Source organism: Pseudonaja textilis, chromosome 7 (genome assembly GCF_049901715.1).
Source record: "Pseudonaja textilis isolate UNSWEBS1 chromosome 7, rPseTex1.2, whole genome shotgun sequence".
Lineage (NCBI taxonomy): Eukaryota > Metazoa > Chordata > Lepidosauria > Squamata > Elapidae > Pseudonaja > Pseudonaja textilis.
The window spans coordinates 59625078-59645306 of record NC_141996.1 but is presented as its reverse complement, the minus strand read 5'-3'; the positions used below and the strand labels follow the sequence as shown (position 1 = coordinate 59645306).

Below are 20229 nucleotides of genomic sequence, written 5' to 3'. Positions count from 1 at the left end.
GCCAGCTGGCTCAGGGCACTCCAGCGGTAAGCGCAGGCAGAAACCACGCACGATTGCGGATTCCTGCCTGCCGCCGAAGTGCTGCAAACTGGACTGTTGTTTCCAATATTTTCTTAATGATTTCCTCCTGTGATGGTATTTTCTCATTTTTCCAGTTTTTAGCAAATACAATCCTAGCCGCTGTTAATACATTTACAATCAGGTATTTCAAGTCTTTACTATATATTTCAGGTAAAATTCCTAATAAAAATATCTCTGGTTTCAAGTCTATATGTTTTTTTGTCAATTTTTCCAACCACATGTGGATTTTAGTCCAGTATTTTTTAGCATCCGCACAAGTCCACCACATATGGTAATATGAGCCAGGTGTCTGATGACATTTCCAACATTTTTTGGATTTATTCTTGAACATTCTTGCTATATTTGTCAGTGGAAAATGTCACCTGTAAAACATCTTATACAAATTTTCTTTATATGCTGTTGACATTGTCATTTTATAATTTTGAGACCACAATTTTTGCCATTTCTCTAAATCAATCCCATATCCAAAATTCTTCCCCCAAGCAATCATAGTTTCTTTAATTTGTTCCTCTTCTACTTTAATTTCTAATAAATATCCATACAATTTTTTAATCACCTTTTCATCAGTACCTGTCAAAATCTTATCTAAGTCAGTCAGTTTATCATAGAAACCTTCTGTTTTAGAATCTTTATCATACCTTGAATGTATTTGCGCATATGAAAACCAAATCATCTTTATACCTTGTTCTTCTAGTTTTTGCATAGATTTAAGTTCACCCTTTTCATTCAATATTCAATATTACACAATATCTGTTTGTTCCTTTTTGGATAAGGATAGGATAAGAAAATGCTTCAATAGTCGATAACCAGACTGGAATTTTCAAATAACATTGTCTTTTAATCTCACAGTTTAACCACAAAGACTCCCGTATATAATGTCTTCTAAAATACCCCCGTGTTTTAGTTCCTTTGTACCATAAAAAAGCATGCCAGCCCAACAACTAATCATGTTCTTCTAGTGTCAACAATCTAGTATTTCTTAGTGTTATCCATTCCTTAACCCACATCAAATTTGTAGCTTGGTAGTACAACTCCCAATTAGGCAAACCAAATCCTCCTCTAATTCTAGCATCTTGCAAAAGTTTTAACTTTATTCTCGCTTTCTTACCTTGCCATATATATTTCAACACAATTTTATTTAAATCTTCAAAGTAGTCTTTTCCAAGCCTGATTGGAATTGTTTGAAACAAATATTCTGGGTAATATATTCATCTTGATTGTTGAAAATCTCCCTATTAGTGACAGTTGTAAGTTTTCCCATTTCGCCAAATCTAGTGTTATCTGCTGTTTAAGTTTAATATAATTATTCTCTTTTAATGTACTACATCTTGCTGTCAAATATATCTCCAAGTACTTGATCTTATTCGTGACCTGAATTTTCAATAGATCTGCCAGTTCTTCCTTTTGTCTTAATAGCATATTCTTTGTCAAAATCTTTGTCTTATCTTTATTTATTTTCAAACCAGCCACCTTTCCATATGTCTCTATCTTTTCTATCAATTTTGACGCTGTTTCTAGAGGGTCTTCTAAGATGAAAACCAGATCATCTGCAAATGCTTGCAGTTTAAATTCTTCCTTTTTGATTTTCATTCCTTTTATATTCTTTTCATCTCTAATACTTCTGTTTAACACTTCCAAAGTTAACACAAACAACAAAGGCGATAGTGAGCACCCTTGTCTTGTTCCTTTTCTTATATTGATAGAGTCTGTCAGTTCTCCCTCTATCATTACCTTTGCTGTTTGCTTATAGTATATAGCTTCTATTGCTTGAATAAATTTTCTAGCAAAACCCATCTGTTCCAACAGTAATAACATGAATCGCCAATTCACATTATCAAATGCCTTCTGTGCATCTAAAAATATCAGAGCCATTTGTTTTTCAGGATGTGCCTCGTAGTATTACAAAGTATCCAAGATTACTCTCATATTGTCTTAAATTTGTCTCTTTGGCAGAAATCCATTTTGATCAGGATGGATAAAATTATTTAAATATTTTTTAAGTCTTTCTGCCAATATTGAAGCAAAGATTTTATAATCTGCATTTAGTAGAGAAATGGGTCTATAGTTCTTAATTTGTAATGGGTCGGGCTCCTCTTTTGGGATAAGTGTAATATAGGCTTCTGATCATGATTTAGGTATCTTCTTCTTTAACATAACTTCATTCATAGCTTCTAGCAATGGAAGATTCAACGATTCTTGTAATGTTTTATAAAATTCTGCTGGAAGTCCATCTGGACCTGGTGCCTTTCCATTATTTTGCTTCTTGAGTGCTTCAGTTAGCTCCATCATCGTTATATTGCTTTCTAACATTTTTTCAGTCTCTTTAAGTATCTGAGGTAAATTAGCATTCTGTAAGTACTGCTTAACAGTTTCCTCATCAATATTCTCTTGCATATATAATTTCCCATAAAAGTCTCGAATGATTTCCTTCTTCTCTTTGCTACCATGGCAAACTTGGCCTTGGTCATCTATTAATTGCAATATTTTCCTTGATTCTTTCTCCTTTCTCAATTTGTATGCTAACCATCTACCTGGTTTGTTTGCGTCTTCAAAGTAGTTCTGTTTAGCACCTCTAATTTTCTGTGCTAATTCTTCTTTTTCTATTTGACCCATTTTGTGTTTAATTATATCCATTTTTAGCTTGATGTCCTTTTTCTGTGGCATTTTCTGTAGCTCTTTTTCAAGTCTTTTATACTAATCCTCTAGGGCCTTAGAGGCTAGTCTTTTCATAGTATTATTTTTCCTTGTATAGTCTATTATCAAGCCTCTAACATATGCCTTCATTGTATCCCATACATACTGAATTGATGTATCTTCTTTTTTGTTTTCTCTAAAGAAAAAAGCCAATTCTTTCTCCATCCACTGTGTAAAGTCTTTTTCCTTTAAAATAGTATTATTTAACGTCCATCTCGATCTTCTTTTTTGTCCTTTCCATTTAATTGTCATTGGATTGTGATCTGCCCAAGTACTTGTTTCAATATTTATTTCTTGAATGTTAGTTATTAGTTCTGTTGACATCCATATCATATCATATCTATTCTGGACCATGATAAGTGTCTATTTGAATAGAAGGTGTATTGTTTAGTTTTAGCATTTCTTTCTCTCCATGTATCCTTTAAGTTTATTTCATCTACCATTTAAAAAAAGATTTAGGGAGAGTCTTTCTGTTTTGCTTTACTGTTTTCTGTGTCCAATTTATTGTCTACAATTCCATTAAAGTCTCCCATAATAACTATATTAGCATAGTCCAGTTCAATTATTTTCATATGTAATTTTTGGTAGAATTCTTCTTGTTTATCATTCAGAGCATAAATTGCAATCAGGAGTGTTTTCATATTATTGTGCATTATTTCCACCATTAGTATTCTTCCATCATCATCGGTATAGATCAATTTTGTTGGGGTGGTCTCTTTAATATATAAAACCACTCCTCTTTTCTTACATTGTGTCAAGGAAGTAAATATTTTCCCTAATTTTGGCTGTACCAACAATTGTTCATGTTGTTTTTTAATATGTACTTCTTGTAGACAAATTATATCAAATTTTAATTTCTCTAATTTATGAAAGGTTTTCCTTCTTTTAACGACTGGGTTAAGTCCATTTATATTAATTGTAATCAATTTTTTCTCTTCCGTGGTTACATTTTATAGTTAGGTTTAGCAGCTCTTGTAGATCTTAGTTCACGTTGTTCTTTGGCTTCCCCCTTCCCCCTACTGCGCCTTCTTCTTTTTCAGTCGCCATTTGGCAGTCCTCTTGGAATTCAATTAGTGAGATCTCTTTTTCTGCCTCTTCCTCTTTCCAGTCAAAAAATTCTGTATAAAATAATTCCGCTTTCTCAATTGAGTCAATTCTATGTCTCTGTTCTTGCCATGTGAACATTAAACCTTCTGGAATCAGCCATCTATAATTCACCTCTTTTTTAAGTAGCATTTTAGTCAGGAATCGGTATTCTCTTCTCATCTCTCTCACTCTTCTGGGTATTTGTTTCAAGACCACAATCTCCTTGTCTTTGTATTTCAATGTTTTCTCTTTTGCCACTTGCAATATTTGCGTTTTAATGGCTTTCTTTGTAAATCTAATGTGAACTTCTCTTATTAAGCTATTTCTCATCGCATATCTTGTGAAAACTCGATAAACCTCATCTATTCCATCCATCATCTTTTCTTGAGTTATTTCCAAAGCTTCAGCCAGTATTTCTATCATTATCTCAGCTAGGTTTTGTCCTTTTTCTTCCTCTACATTTTGGAATCTAAGATAAAATTCTGATCTATCCATCTCCCATCTCAACATACTACTTTTATCTTGTTCAACCACCATTAATCTATTATCAATATCTCCAATCTTCTTGTCTCTTTGTTTATCTTCTTCTTCAATATTTTGGAATCTCTCACCATACTTCAACATCATTTGTTGGATGTTCTCCATGTTTTCATCAGTTTTCCCTGTTCTTTGTTCAATGTTCTCTGTTCTTTGTTCAATGTTCTCTATTCTCTTTTCAATATTCTCTGATCTTGCTTGAATATTTTGAATTCCTTGCATAATCATCTGCAGAGTCACTTTTTCTTGTTTGTTTTCTTGTTTTAACATTGTCTGTATTGAACGTTGTCCTCCAGATGGTGGAGAGGAAGAAGTAGAAGTTGAAGAACCAGGAGCTATAAATTTCCTACTCATTTTAAGCAATTCAAAATCTTCAGGTTCTTCTAAACCTTAATCCAATTGTGAAGTAACCAATTATAGTTCAAAATAAAAATAGTAGAAAAAAGAAGCCCAATAATAATAATTAAAAAAAGAAAAAAAAGGGAGGACAAAATTTCTTCAGGTTCTTGTATACCTTAATCCAATCAATAGTTAGACAAACAAAAAGACTTAAGAAAAGAAAAAAGGAAAGGAAAGGAAAAAGAAAAATTCTTCAGGTTCTTCAACACCTTAATCCAGTTGAAAGATCTCAAATAGAAAAAAGTGCATAAAAATAAACCAGAAAGGTAGATGAAAAAACAAAAGTACCAGGAAAGGCAAAAAAAGGCTTTTAAGGCTTTCCCTTTAAAATAAAAAGGAAATGTAGAGATTGGATTTCAAGAAAGAAAGAAAGAAAGAAAGAAAGAAAGAAAGAAAGAAAGAAAGAAAGAAAGAAAGAAAGAAAGAAAGAAAGAAAGACGAAGACAAGCTCCAGCAAAGCCAAAAAACCCAAATAGTTATTACAAAAAAAAAAAAAGATTAAAAAAAATACAATAAAGCTGGTGAGGAGGGATAGCACAACTTAGGAAAAGTAAAAAGGGCACACTGCACTTTGTTTGATTATCCAATTTGATTATCTTATTATAACTCTCTTTATATTTATAACCATGCTAATCAATATTTTATATCACATTTGTCAATTATTGTATTATCATTAACACTGTAATTATTGTCTTTCAAAAATATATTTGATCCTTACCTAAATGGTATTGATTCTCTTACTCAATCTAACTCAATCAATTATGATACATTATACTATTACTACATGTTTCATCTTCTTACTCTTCTATCTATCCATTCATAGAATTCCAAATTTTATAATAATCTTTTTCTTCCTGTTTTCTAATTGCCATTGTCAATCTACTCATTTTTGCACATTCCATTATTTTCTTAATTGTTTCCTCTTCCGTTGAAATTTTCTCATTTTTCCAATTTTGTGCAAATACAATTCTAGCTGCTGTTAATACGTTACTAATCAAGTACATTATCTCTTTATTAAAACCTTCAGACAAAATTCCCAATAAAAGTGGTTTTAAGTCTATACGTTGTTTTATCATTTTTTGCAACCACATGTATATTCTAGTCCAATATTTTTTAGCATCAATGCATGTCCACCACATATGGTAGTATGATCCAGGTATCTGATGACATTTCTAACACTTTGCCAATTTATCTTTGAACATCTTATCAATTCTCGTTGGGGGTAAGTGCCACCTGTAAAACATCTTATACAAGTTCTCTTTATAGGCCATTGACATAGTTAATTTATAGTTTCTAGTCCATAGTGTCTGCCACTTGTCCAAATCTATCCCATATCCAAGTTTTTCCCCCACATGATCATTGGTTTTTTTACTTGCTCTTCCTCTAGATTCATTCCTAGTAAATAATCATGCAGTTTTTTAATTAACTTCTCTTCAGTGCCTGTTAAGATTTTATCTAATTCAGTCAATTCCTTGTAAAACCCAGCCATCTTAATATCTTTTTCATACCTTGTATGTGTTTGCAAATATGAATACCAACTTATATTTATCCCTTGTAACATTAGTTCTTGCTTTGTTTGGAGTTCACCCTTTTCATTTAAAATTTCCTCATGTCTAATAATGTGTTCTCTTTTGAAAACCTGTGGATATGTAAATGCCTCTATTGTTGACAACCAGACTGGTATTTTCATATAATGGTATTCCCTTATTTTCTCCCATACTGTCAACAAAGCATCCTTGACATATCTCCTAACGTATCCATGTGCCCTACTTTTTTTATACCATAAGAATGCGTGCCACCCCAATTGTAAATCATGCCCTTCCAATGTTAACAATCTGACATTTTTCAGTACAATCCATTCTTTCATCCACATCAATGTTACTGCCTGATAATATAATTCCCAATTGGGTAGTCCAAAAAACCCCTCTCACTCTTGCATCCTGCAATTGTCTTAATTCTTGTCTTTTTCCCTGGCCAGATAAATTTTAACATCATTTTGTCTTCAAAATATTTTTTTTCAGTCTTATTAGAATCATCTGGAATAAATATAATATTTTTGGAAATATGTTCATTTTAATTGTCACTGTTCTACCTGTTAAAGATAGCTGTAATTTTTTTTCATTTTTCCGTATCTATTACAATCTGTTGTTGCAATCTATCATAATTGTCCTCTTTAAGTGTTCCACATTTGGTTGTCATTTGTATCCCTAAGTATTTCATTTTTGTGATTTGAATATTTAATTTGTCTGTTAATCTTTTCTTTTGTTTTTCTGCCATATTTTTCACCAAGATTTTTGTTTTTTCCTTGTTTATTTTCAGTCCTGCAACCTCGCCAAATTCCTCTATTCCTCCAATCAGCTTAGGACCTGTTTCCAATGGTTCTTCCAGTATAAAAAACAAATCATCTGCAAAGCTTGTAATTTATACTCTTCCTTTTTTATTTTCATTCCCTTTATTTCTTCATTTTTCCTAATATTTCTATTCACTACTTCCAGAGTCAATACAAACAACAGTGGAGATAACGGGCAGCCTTGTTTAGTTCCTTTTTGAATATTAATATTTTCTGTCAATTTTCCATTTATCATTACTCTTGTTATTTGCTTATTATATATCATCTTGCTTTGGTAAATCTGTCTCCAAAACCCATCTTCTCCAATTGTGTCAACATCAATTGCCAATTCACATTGTCAAAAGCTTACTATGCATCTAAAAAAACCAATGCCATTTGTTTCTCTGGATGAGTTTCATAATATTCCAGTGTATTCAATATTATCCTCATATTATTTTTTGTCTCTTAGGCAGAAATCCATTTTGGTCTGAGTGTATAAAATGATTTAAATATCTTTTAAGTCTTTCTGCCATTATTGAGGCAAATATTTTATAGTCAGTGTTTAGCAGGGATATTGGATTATAATTTTTTTGTCATGATCTCATTCAGTACTTCAAACATTGTAATAGAGATTGATTCCTGTGTTGTCTTATAAAATTCAGCTGGTAGCCCATCCGGGCCGGGAGCTTTTCCAGTGTTTTGTCTGTTGATTGCTTCTATCAATTCCATCATTATTTTCTCATCTAACATTTACTTCATCAGGTATTTTCGATAATTCTGCCTCTCGTAAATATTGCTGAACTATCTTTTCTGATATTGTCTCTTGATCATATAATTTCTCATAGTATCTCTGCACTATTTTTTTCTTCTCTACATTTTATAACATAGTGTGCCATTTTCATCTGTTAGTTGTGGTATTCTTTTTCATTCTTTTTCTCTTTATATGCTAGCCATCTACCTGGCTTGTTTGCATTTTCAAAAAAGTTCTGTTTAGCTCCTCTAATTTTTTGCACCAATTCTTTTTCCATTAATCCTATTTTATGTTTAATTATATCCATTTGGCTTTTAATGTTTTTGTGTTGTGGGTATCATTGTAGCTCCTTCTCCAGTTTCCTATATTCTTCTAGCATCTCTTGCATTTGTCTCTTTTTAGTGTTCCTTCTTCTTGTATAGGTTATAATCACACCTCTAGTATATGCCTTCATAGTGTCCCATACATTTTGTAATGAGGTTGCCTCTGGTTTATTTTCTTTAAAGAAGAAAGCCAATTCTTTTTCTATATTATTAATGAATCCTTTTTCTTTCAAAATCAAATTGTTCAGAGTCCATCTTGATCTTTTCCTCTGTCCCTTCCATGTAACCCTTATTGGGTTGTGGTCAGCCCAAGTGCTTATATCAATAGTTACTTCATGTTAGAATTTAAGTCTTTTGACATTAAAATCATATCTATTCTTAACCATGATAGGGGGCTGTTTGAATAAAATGTAAATTGTCTATTTTTACCATTCAATCCTCTCCATATATCTTTAATACTCAACTCCTCTACCATCTTTTTTTAAAAATAAATTGTATTAGTTTTTAAAGACAAACAAAACATGAAACATAAGAACATAAAACCTCTTTTCTGAAAGTTATTTGTAAATTTTAACAAAGCAAATAAAATGTTATTTTATACAATATTGACACATTTCCTTATAAACACATACATATCCTTTCAAATTTCTCATTATTTCTCCCTTTAGTTTTATTCAATTATATTTCCATTCTATATTTATCTATTTTATATGTTTTTATTCATTATACTTATATTTTCCTCTGGCTTGTTTTATTCTCTTCTATCTTTTATTCTCAATTGTCCTCTTCTAACATTCCTCCAAGGTTTTATTAACTCAATCAAGCATAAACACACAAAAGCACAAAACATAGAAACATAAAAAACATCTTTTCTGAAAGTTGCTTAGTCCCGGGTTACAACTCTTCGTACAGACACAAATTCAAATTCATATTCATTTTATATACCATTCCATATCTTATTACCATTTTCAATTTTCTATATAGCTTCTCATCTCTTTTAAACTTTCTTAGTTTTACTTTATTTATCTCATCTCAATTCATAATATTTATTATTCTTTGTCTGTTCTGTTTCCAGCTATCCATTTATCTTTCTTCTTTAAACAAAACTTCTCCTGTACACTAATTGGAGTATGACGCCTTTATCTCTTTCCCCCACGTTTATAATACTTAATATAATACATAGCTTATATTGGGATTCTGTTTGGTACATTCTAAAATTATACAATATTTTTTATTATCAAAGCCAATACAAATCTAATCATTAATATTATTATTCATTTATATCTTAAACACTTTACATGTTACTTTTCAGTTGAATATCATACTTTTATGGGAACACTTCTGTTTTCCATAATTATTCCACCCCCCACATCACATATTTTAAATCATTATTTCATTAAAATGTTCCCCCTTCTCCTACTTCAAATCTCTCATTTATTTCATTGCCTTCTTTTTCTTCACAAAAAAATTCACTAAAGTTACAAAATCTAATCATTAATATTGATATTCATTTATATCTTAAACACTTTACACATTATTTTTCAATTAAATATCATACCTTTATGGGAACACTTATGCTTTCCATAGTTATTTCCCCCCCACATCACATATTTTAAATCATTATTTCATTAAAATGTTTCCCCTTCTCCTACTCCAATTCTCTCATTTATTTCATTGCTTTCTTTTTCTTCACAAAAATTTCACTAAATTACACTAAATGTTTTATCACATTTTAAATTACACATTGTTTCTAATTTTCTAAGATTATTTCTCAATACAAATATAAAAATACGATCTTATGTACCTTTCCAGAATCCCTTTTTCAATAAAGTTTACCCATTATCTCTAAAAGAATTTTGTTTCTTTGCATCTTGCTCCCCACCATTGAGGCTTCTCATCCCTTCCTTTCTCCCTTGCTTATTCTTCTCCTTGCCCTTTTTACCCCCTTGTCTCTCCACCTCCCTTTTCTTCTTCCGCTTTCCTCCTTTCTGTTGTTTTCTAACATAGTATCCACTTTTCACCTTATTTTTCTCTTTTTTGGTTGTTTTTCCAAGTCTTAAACTCCCCTTTTCCTTTTCCTCTTTCTCCTTTCCTTCCCCAAATAGAGTCACCTGTTCATCAAAAATGGCTTCTTCTTTATCCCAGTCGTCCCGTTGCACAGTCAGCTTTTCATAAGTACAAACCGCCATTTCTAAAAATTGAAAGAAAGTGCCAAGAGAATCCTTCCCTTCTTCTTTTTTGTATTTTTGATATTCAAATTTCAATTCATCCACAAGTGATGCTATTGTAGAGAGAAAAAGTTTTTCCAAACAACCACCCAAGTGCTTTTAATCAAAGATAGTTCTCAGAAATTCCAAGATCACCAAATAATCCAAATAAGCTGTTTCCTTTAATACTTTCTCCTTTCTTCACTTTCTATTTCTGAGGTTACTATTTAGTCACAAAGTTCCATTTAAAATATATCTTTTAGAAGTCTTATTAATGTTTAATAACTCTTTAAAGTTCTAGGCAATCTTCTCCTTATTTTCAAATTCTGCTCCAATTTTTTTTCCTCTCCCTTCCCACTCACAGCAAAAAAGGTGTTTTTTTTTAAATGTTCAGAAATCCTTATCCCTTCAGCATTTAATTACCTCCAATGCAGGTTTTCCGATTTCTCTTATAGTTCCAGCTGCTGTCACATTAGAAAGGAGAGTGAAAAGAAAAGAAAAAAACTTTTCCTTTTAAAATTCCATTCGCCGCTTGTGAATCTCTCTGGAAACAATTTATCTTTGGCAAAGAAAGGGTACTTTCTCTTACTTTATCCCGGTCAGCAAAAACCACTTTCACTTTTTCACGACTCTTCCGACTTTCTTCCTCCTGCACAATCTTGTCCAGCTGCAGGCTTCTTTGTGGCGGCCATTGCTGACCGCCGCTCCTCTGCCTTGGGAAAAGGGGGGTTTTCTGGCTGGGGAGGGGGTCTGCGACACCCCCAAACCCCTGTCCGGGTCTCCCCTGTCTGCAGCTGCCTCTACGGGGCAGCTATATCCTCCAAATCCAAATGGATCGGAGGCACCTCGGCAGCGAGCACAGCAGGGATCGCGCAGTGTCGCAAATCCCTACCACTGCCGAAGCCAAGCAAACCCCAACTCCTCTACCATCTTAAGGAACGATTTTGGTAATGTTCTTCTATTTTTCTTATTTATTTTCTGTAGTCCAGTTCTGAATCTACAATCGCATTAAAGTCTCCAAGAATACATATTTTATCATATTCCAATTCAATTATTTTATTGTGTAATTTCTTTTAAAACTCATCTTGCTTATTACTTGGTCCATATATTGCACTTAAAAGTACCTTTGAGCATCTGTTATTTCAACCATCAATATTCTTCCTTCTTCATCTGTATAAATTAGCTTGGCTTTAATTGTATTTTTAATATATAAAACAACTCCTCTTTCATTTTGTTGTGCCAATGATGTGTATAAATTACCAATTCTAGGACAATTCAACAAATGTGCATACTGTTTTTTAATATGTACTTCTTGCAAAGAAATTGCGTCCATCTTTAATTTTTCTAATTTATGGAATATCTTTTTCCTTTTGATAGCTGAATTTAGTCTGTTTATATTTATAGAGATTAGTTTGTTTTCCTCTTCCATTATTTATACTTTATATGTATTTATGTATTATATGTATTTATTGCTCTTGTTGTTCTTTGTTCTCTTGGTTCTTTGATTGCCATTTTGCCACCTACTGCTCCCTCTTCCTGTCCTCTCTCCTCTCCTTTTTCCTTCTCCATTTCCTTTATCATCTCTGCTCGTATTTTAAGTTCCTCTTCTCTTGCTCTCTCATCTTCTGCTCCTCTAAAATATTCATTGTAAAATAATTCTGCTCTCTCAACTGAGTCTATTCTATGTCTTTGTTCTTGCCAAATAAACATCAAGCCTTCAGGAATCAACCATCTGTAATTCACTTCTTTCTCAAAGTCTTTGTCAGGAATTGATATTCTCTTCTTAACTCTCTCACTTTCCTTGGTATTTGTTTCAAAGCTGTGAATTCCTTTCCCTTATACTTCAAAGGGTCATCTTTTGCTTTCTGTAGTATCTCTGTTCTCATTGTTTTCTTGGTAAATCTCACATGTACTTCTATAGGTAATTTATTTCTCATCACATAGTATATTTCATCCATTCCATCCATCATTTTTTCTTTAGTTATCTCCAAAGCTCCTGCCAAAATTTCTGTTATAATTTCTACAAGGTTTTCTCCTTTTTCTTCCTCAATATTTTGAAATCTTAAATAGAAATCAGCCTTATCCATCTCCCAGAGTATTGAATCTTTCTGTCAATGTGTGCTCCTTTCAAAATCCAAGAAAGAAATACTCAGACTCCATGGATCAGAGCAAAGTTATCCTTTTACTGGAGAATGAAAAGGAAGCTACAAATGGAATTCCGAAACTGAGAATTTGGCGCGCAGATCACACATACAAAGAAATGGAATTGTTCCCACCCCCCGAAGTCCAGAAGTCTCTTCCAATTAAAAGTTCTGAATATGATCATGTGGGCATCTTCAGGTGGTGATGAGGCCTCTGTCCGTTGACCTTGACATATTTTGATAAGACTTCGCAGCTGCGCAAAAAGGGATAGAGGCTAGCAAGGAAATGGAAAGTTGAAAAGAAGAAATCATATACCCCCTCCTTTTTCTGCCCACAGTAAAAGAATGCAAAACACCTCCAGCTCTCTTCCCCCCCACAATTACCCCTCCCCCCATTGCTAATGACAGCCAAAAGAAAATAAGCCTAGCAGTAGAGAAAATAAGGGAGAAATAAATGAGATAGATAGCAATTAGGGTACCCGAAGAGATCTTGAGGCTGACACTTTCCCTTTTTCATGTTCAACCATAGTCAGTCTGTTACCTATTTCTCCTACTTTCTTATGTTTTATCACCTCTTTCTTCCATCTTCTGTATTTTTTCTCCATATGCCATTATCATTTGTTGTATATTTTCTTCCATCTTTTCTTCCATCTTTCCAATTCTATCATCTATACGCTTTCCTTGGTCTTGTATTGCTTGGAACATTAACTTTATTTCTTACATTGAACCTTCTTTTTTCCCCTTCTTTCTCTTGTTGTGATGGATCATTGACCAGCTGGGCTCAGGAAGGAGGAGGTAGGAATCGATGATCCAGTAGCAGTTTTCCTTCTCATATCTAATTAATTATAATCCACTCACAAAAGTCCAAGAAAAATAGAAGTGAATAATAGAATCTTCAGGTTCTTCTCTACCTTAATCCAATTTTATCCAAAAAAGATGGAGATAAAAGATCCAAAAACAGGAGAACTATAAATCCAGAAAAAGGATAGGGGAGAAATGTATAAAAACCAAAAAAATATAATGTAAAAAAAAAAAGAAATCCAAAAGAGAAGTGCAAATCCATCCACTTCTAAGTAGAAGAGGGGAAAAAACAAAAGAGAAAAATAATTTAAAAAATCAAAAATGTCAACTTATATCCACTTATTAGCCAAATAATTGATGAAAAAAATAATGGAAGAAGGAAAAAGAAAAAAGAAATCAGCATTCCAAAATTAAGCCAAGCTAAAGAACTGGAACAAAAGAAGGCCCAAAGCATACATCAGCAGAAAAAAAAAGAGTGGAATAGTACCAGCTGTGGTTTATAAATTTATGTCACAAAATAAACCAAAGTCTCAGTGTAACATCCAGCAAGCCAAAAGTCCAAAGTCCAAAACATATATATTGTCCAAGGTCACAGTGTTCTTTCTTTTTTCTTATCCTGTTCAACTTTCTGATTGTTTACAAAATATATGAGAGCAGTACCTATTTCCAGTACTCACTCTCTATCTTCTTTCTTTTCTAAACAACCTGTAGTCAAAATAACTTAATCTTTACAGTCTGTTATTCTTAAATTTACGTTCTGTGACCTCTAGATGTGTTGCTCAGGAACAAGGGGATATAAAGCTGGCAAGCAAAGGTTCACTCACTTGCTTTGCTCTCCTTTGCTGCCTTTTCTTGGCTCTCCTCATCTTGCAGACAGCTTACTCATATAGGGAGCCACTGCAGATTGAAAGGTCCACATGGAAAGAGAAAAAAGACATTTCATTTCATTTTGCAAGAGTGGAGATGGGACAGCAAAGCTAACGATGCTTTGGCCTGCCTCCTGGTCTCTTTATTACCTCTCACTCCTGAGGCAGCCAAGTAGCAGGAGACGCTCTGAGTCTGCTTCCCAGCCCATTCTTAATACCATCTGATCACCTGTGTTGAGAGTGTATGTGAGTATTGTGTGAATGCCTAGTTGGGTAGCAATACTTACAGCAACTTGAGTAGCCTTGTTGGCCACAATTAGTTGAATAGCCTTGTTGGGCATAGTAATCTGAATAGCCTTGTTGGGCATAGCTTATTGCAGTAAGATAACTTTGAAATTAGACAAGTACAAATATAAAGAGACTTTATATCTAAGCTTAATTGCACGCTTGCCTTGTTTTTTGTTTGAATAACACAAGAATAAAAGAACTATTGGAAAACTTTACTTTGAGTGGCTTGAACTCAATTTTATGACAATTTTAAAGAAATAAAAAAACCTACCTACTTCCTTGCTGGAAACTCACAGAGTGTAGGAAGTAGAGGTTTGGTCATTTGAAGCTCATTTTCATTGGTATACTTCACTTTTAATTTGCTGTGCCTATGTATACTGTAAAATAATGTGCAACATATTCTAAAAGTGAAGGTGAATAGAATATTAATAAGCAAGACTTACTTCTATTTTACTTTCTTGTTTTAGATGGAGATTGCCACTGAAATTGGGCTGCAGTACAAAGGAGAAATAATAGTTGCTTTACGGTACACCCCACCTGAGAGGAACCTAACACTTCCCCTGGGAGAGATTCAAGGTAAAAAAAGAATCCTTTTAATGCATGCAGCAATGTTTCCCTTGAATTGTTTTAATTCATGAGCTTAGGAACAAAAATCCAGTGCTGCAAAATATTGCATTTGTTGCTGTTCAAATTGGTTTACTACTTTCCAAAAGAATTTGAAACCACAAATTATTTCATCTTTCTTTATTATTCATCTTCAACACATCTTTTGGAAGCAAGGGCAGGATTTGCTAGCTGTAAATTCATTAGTTGCCTATTAAACAGCATTTTCTTATAATGTCATCTTGTTGGGTAATAAATTTGAGATTTTCACTATATGCAAAATTCTGCAAAAGCCTGCCAATTATTTCTACTCAAAATTCCCATGTGTCTGCTTATTTTAGGGTGACCAAGTTTCACGACTGAGTCCTGAGAACAACTGATAAGTAGATCAGCTGTACCATCCAAATTCAGCAAAGGCTTGAGAAACAGAGAGAAGGTTTCTGAGATTCATAGGCAATCTACTTTTCAGACATGGTTTAATGGAAGGAGAAAAAAAATGATAAGTTAGTGATTTGGGGATGTGTTGACCAATTTTTAAAAAAACACTTTGTGAGATAGGATTTATTTTGGACCTTTTTTGCTTTTTATTATTTTTATGACATCCATCCATTGTTAAAATATAATAAACAGAATGTTGTAGAAAATGAAAAGCATCACTTTCCTGACCAAAAATTGTATCTCAAGTTTAATAGCAATAGCACTTACTTATATACCGCTTCACAGTACTTTACAGCCCTCTCTAAGTGATTTACAGAGTCAGCATATTGCCTCAGCAATCTGGGTTCTCAATAGGCCCAACTATTAATAACTCTAATTGCTATTGTGACCAGAAGGCCATTATCCTTCTCCTAAGTAACCATTCTTCAAAAACCTCTAAGAAGGTTGCAAAATTTCATCAATAGCCCATAGCTGTTAGAAATGCTTCATGCTATTCCTCCTTCATGCTATTAACTATAAGCTGCTAATTGTTTTTTGATTTACAGTATTTGTAATTTAAAATTTTCCTTTTATAGTTATTAGATTATATACTGGACTTTTATTGTGATTTATCTTGGGCCATAAATATATGTTGAAATTGCATCTGGTTTGGATCATAAATCCATTCTAGATACTCATGCAAGAACTCATGTTATGTTATATAACCCTCAAGACCTCAAGATCCAGGCTTTTGTGTGGTCTGTGCAGAGATTTTGAACAACTCCTTTTCATGGTTTCTGTCCATATTAGAAATTACAGAAGCTATTTTTTTCTTCAAAACATTTGTATTCACTTAAATTTCATTGTATTGGCCTGGGGTATGTTAAGTGAACAGATTTTTTAATGAGCATATGTGTTTCTGAAAAGCTGCATTTTAAAAAAATTATTTGAAATAATTGAGGGACAAATAATGTAGATAAGGTTGCATAGTGTAAAATGTTGACTCTTATTAGTACAGAGATATTTGTGCTTGGTTAAGAGGCATGGTTTGATTTGTATTGATTTTTAATCTTAGGGTAGGATACAGTGCAAAATATGGAAGCTTCATATAGTCATATATTTCTCCATTCTTGTTTTCCTTCTTCTAAAGGAAAGAAGAGTTCAAAGAAAGAAAAGAAGTCAACCTCACAAGCACCATCAGGAGGCATATTGGAAATTGTCATCAAGGAAGCCAAGAATTTAATGGCAGTGAAATCAGGAGGCACTTCAGATACATTTGTAAAAGGGTGATTTCCTCCGTTCTGTCTTTGGCTATGTATGGTAGTAGACATTTAGTATTCCTGTATTGATTACAGGTAGTCCTTGCATTATGACCATTGATTTAGTGACTGTTCAAAATTATGATACTAAATAAGGGGGGGAGGGGTGATGACCCAGGGCGTGGCACAAAGGCAATGTCAGTGTTCCAGGGAACATCCATTCCTGTCAGTAACTCCAAGATAAGCATACTAAGAGCTACTCAATTAATATCACCCACTTTCTCAAGCTATGTGGCAGGGATTAATAAGGATTCCATAGCTGACAGGCATCCCCCCTTGAGAACTTCAGCTCCTATAAGAAAATAAGAAACAAAACACAACCAGAGGTTAATGTGATATCCTTAACCCACTCTCCCCCCTCCAAAAGGATCCTTCGGTTTGTTGGGGAATTCCTCATGGAATTTGTTAATCAACCTATCTGCATCTACATCCCAACTTTTAACCCAAGTAGCATCCGATCCAGGGTAACCCTTCCACAATACCAAAAATCATAATCGTCCTTGGTATAATCTAGAATCAAGGATTTTCTTGATCTCATAATGTGTCTCACCCTGTACGATTAAAGGTTTGGGGGTGCGGTTGGTATTGATCTTATCATTGATGTAACAGCTGGTTTTAATAAACTACTATGAAACACTGGATGTATTTTTCCCAATAACCAGGGAAGACTGAATTGGACTGTGACTGGATTGATTATTTTTGATATCGGAAATGGACCTAAGAATTTAGGCCCCAACTTTTTACTAGGAAGTTTCAATCTAAGATATTTTGTTGACAAATATACTTTGTCTCCTACTTTAAACAGTGGTTGGAGGGATCTATGTTTGTCTGCCTGCTTTTGATATCCTTTGTAATGACCCAATAGACCTTAAAACTCCCTCAAGAACTTAGCAGTAAACTGTACCCCTCTGTCTGAGATTATTCTACAAGGTACTCCGTGTAGCCTATAGATATGCTTCACAAACAGTTTTGCAAACATTTTTTGCAGATGGAAGTCTTTTACAGGCTGTAAAGTGGACCTGCTTAGAGAATAAGTCAATAACAGTCCAAATGATTGTAGTGCCTCCACTATCAGGTAATTCTATGATAAAGTCCATTGCAGTTTCTTCCCACAGCTGTGTTGATTCAGCTACTTGTTGGAGGAGGCCAGGGGGTTTCTCAGTTCTGTGTTTCATCATGGCACAAATTGAGCAGCTTTTCACATAGTCCTTGATGTCAGGTTTCATTTTTGGCCACCAGAACTATCTTCTAACTAAATGTAGGGTTTTTAAGAAACCAAAGTGTCCCCCCAACCACGAGTCATGGCTACGCTTTAGTACCATTTGTCTTAGAGTTACAGGTACATAAAGTTTAGTCCCTTTCCAAGCCAGTCCCTCATTCATTGTCAATTCAGTTTGATGCTCCAGAACCCAGGGATTGGTCAGTAGGGCTGCTTTCAACTCAATTGTCAGTTTGCCTTCCAGGCATCTGGGGTTGCAGTTGGCTTAGCCTCAAGTGATTACTTGACTTGCCGATTGAGTTTCTGATATCATAGTCTGCACTACTTCCTCTTGGCGACTGTCAAATTGGGGTTTCCTTGACAGGGCATCTGCCAATATGTTTTTCCCTCCAGGGATATATTTCATGTTGAAGTTGATCTGCTTGAAATATTGAGCCCAGCAGACTTGTTTAGGTGATAGCTTCCGAGGTGTCTTTAGAGATTTGAGGTTCTTGTGATCAGTCCACACCTCAAACAGCTCCTTCACCCCTTCTAGGAAATATCTCCTAGTCAACAAAGCCAATCATACTGCAAATGCTTCTTTCTCCAAGCCCACCCATCTTCACTCCGTGTCTGTCAGCTTTTTGGACACATAAGCGCAAGGCATCAGTCAGTTCTGAGAGTCCTTTTGGAGAAGAATGGCTGCGACAGCCACATCACTAGCATCAGCTTGGATTATAAAAGGTCTGGTCAGGTCTGGGTGCTGGAGAATGAGCTCAGCTGCAAAGAGGCATTTTAAGGTTTCAAAAGTTTCTGACAGTCCATTGTCCAAGCAAGGGGTTGACTGGGCTTCGGTTTGATGGGGGAAGGCCCCGTTTTTAATAACTCTGTCAAAGGGAGGGTGACCTCAGCGAAAGAAGGAATGGATTGTCTATAGAAATTGGCAAAATCCCAAAAGCTTTGAAGTTGCTTTTGTGTTTTTGGGGGGGTTGCCAGTCCAGCACGGCTTTCATTTTTCCAGGGTCCATCTCAATTCCCTGGTTGGATATTTGGTAGCCTAGGTAATCCAGTGACTCCTTGTGGAATTCACATTTTGGCAGTTTTACATATAACTTGGCAGCTAAAAGTTTTTTCAGCACTTGTCTGACAAAATTGACACGTTCCTCGATGGTTTCGCTGAATATAAGGATGTATCCAAGTAGATGAGGTGCAGATGTAACACTTTGTTGATCAGAGGGAATAATGTCAGCATTCCAGGGAACATCCATTCCTGTCAGTAACTCCAAGACAAACATAATCTGCAAAGTACTTTTATTAGAATAGCACCTGGCACAACTGTGGAATTCCGAAACTAAAAGTTTCCTGGACTTCCCACAATGTCCCAACCTACAAACCATCCCCTTTTTACTCATCATCACATCACATGAACTGATCCCAAAGTAAATTCCAATTCTTTCTCCACCACACTCTTTGACCTTGAACTATCAAAAGAATTATATTTTGTCTACTAATAGCTACTCAATATCACCCCCCACCCACTTTCTTAAGCTATGTGGCAGCAATGAATAAGGATTCCATAGCTGACAGGCAACACAGTCAAATAATAAGTAGGAGTCCCTTTATTTGCTCCAACTTTGCCCCCAATGTTCTGGTTACCTTTTGGGCTGGAGAAAAACTCTCCCAGGAACAGCCTTTGGCTACAGCGATTCAAGTTCAAAACGTTGTCAACAAAAACAGTAACTATAAGTTCAATCAAGGCAATTGAACTTCCAGCAGGGAAAGAGAAGGAATTCCAGACATGACAGAACAGCAGTAATTCAACCCAGTTGGGAGGATGCCAGGAACACAGATAACCAAAGTCAACACAAGATAAACTCATGTTTGTTTCCAGCAGCTGCCGCTCCTTAGGTTGCATCTCTTTTAAACTCTCTTCCCAGGTGTGCCTAATGAAGGGAATCAGGAACCTTTCCTCCCCCGTAAGCCACACAACCCATGTTGCTCTCTTCTCCGTTCCTCCCTGTGTGCCCTAGGATGAAGAGGGGATGGGCCTGGGTCTTCCTCTGAACTCCCTCTTCATTGTTCTACCTCTCTTCTGCTCTGCCCAGCCAGACTTTGCCCTTGCCCAGTTTCTTCCAAGCCAACGGAGCCACACTCCAGCTCCCTGTCAGCTGTTCACCTTCCTCCTCAGA

General features: G+C 34.6%; 1 protein-coding gene across 15 annotated transcripts in view; it reads left to right on the top strand.

The window, feature by feature from the left end:
• The window catches only part of SYTL5 (synaptotagmin like 5), a 210438-nt gene that overhangs the window by 177030 nt on the left and 13179 nt on the right, over positions 1-20229 (top strand). For 14 of the 15 annotated variants that reach the window (XM_087937762.1, XM_087937758.1, XM_087937760.1 and 11 more), the window contains 2 exons: positions 14971-15079; positions 16674-16809. In XM_087937762.1, coding sequence (XP_087793888.1) covers positions 14971-15079; positions 16674-16809 — 245 coding nt within the window. Of the gene's footprint in view, positions 1-14970; positions 15080-16673; positions 16810-17830; positions 17918-20229 lie in introns of all 15 variants that reach the window. The other variant, XM_087937772.1, reaches the window with a different exon arrangement.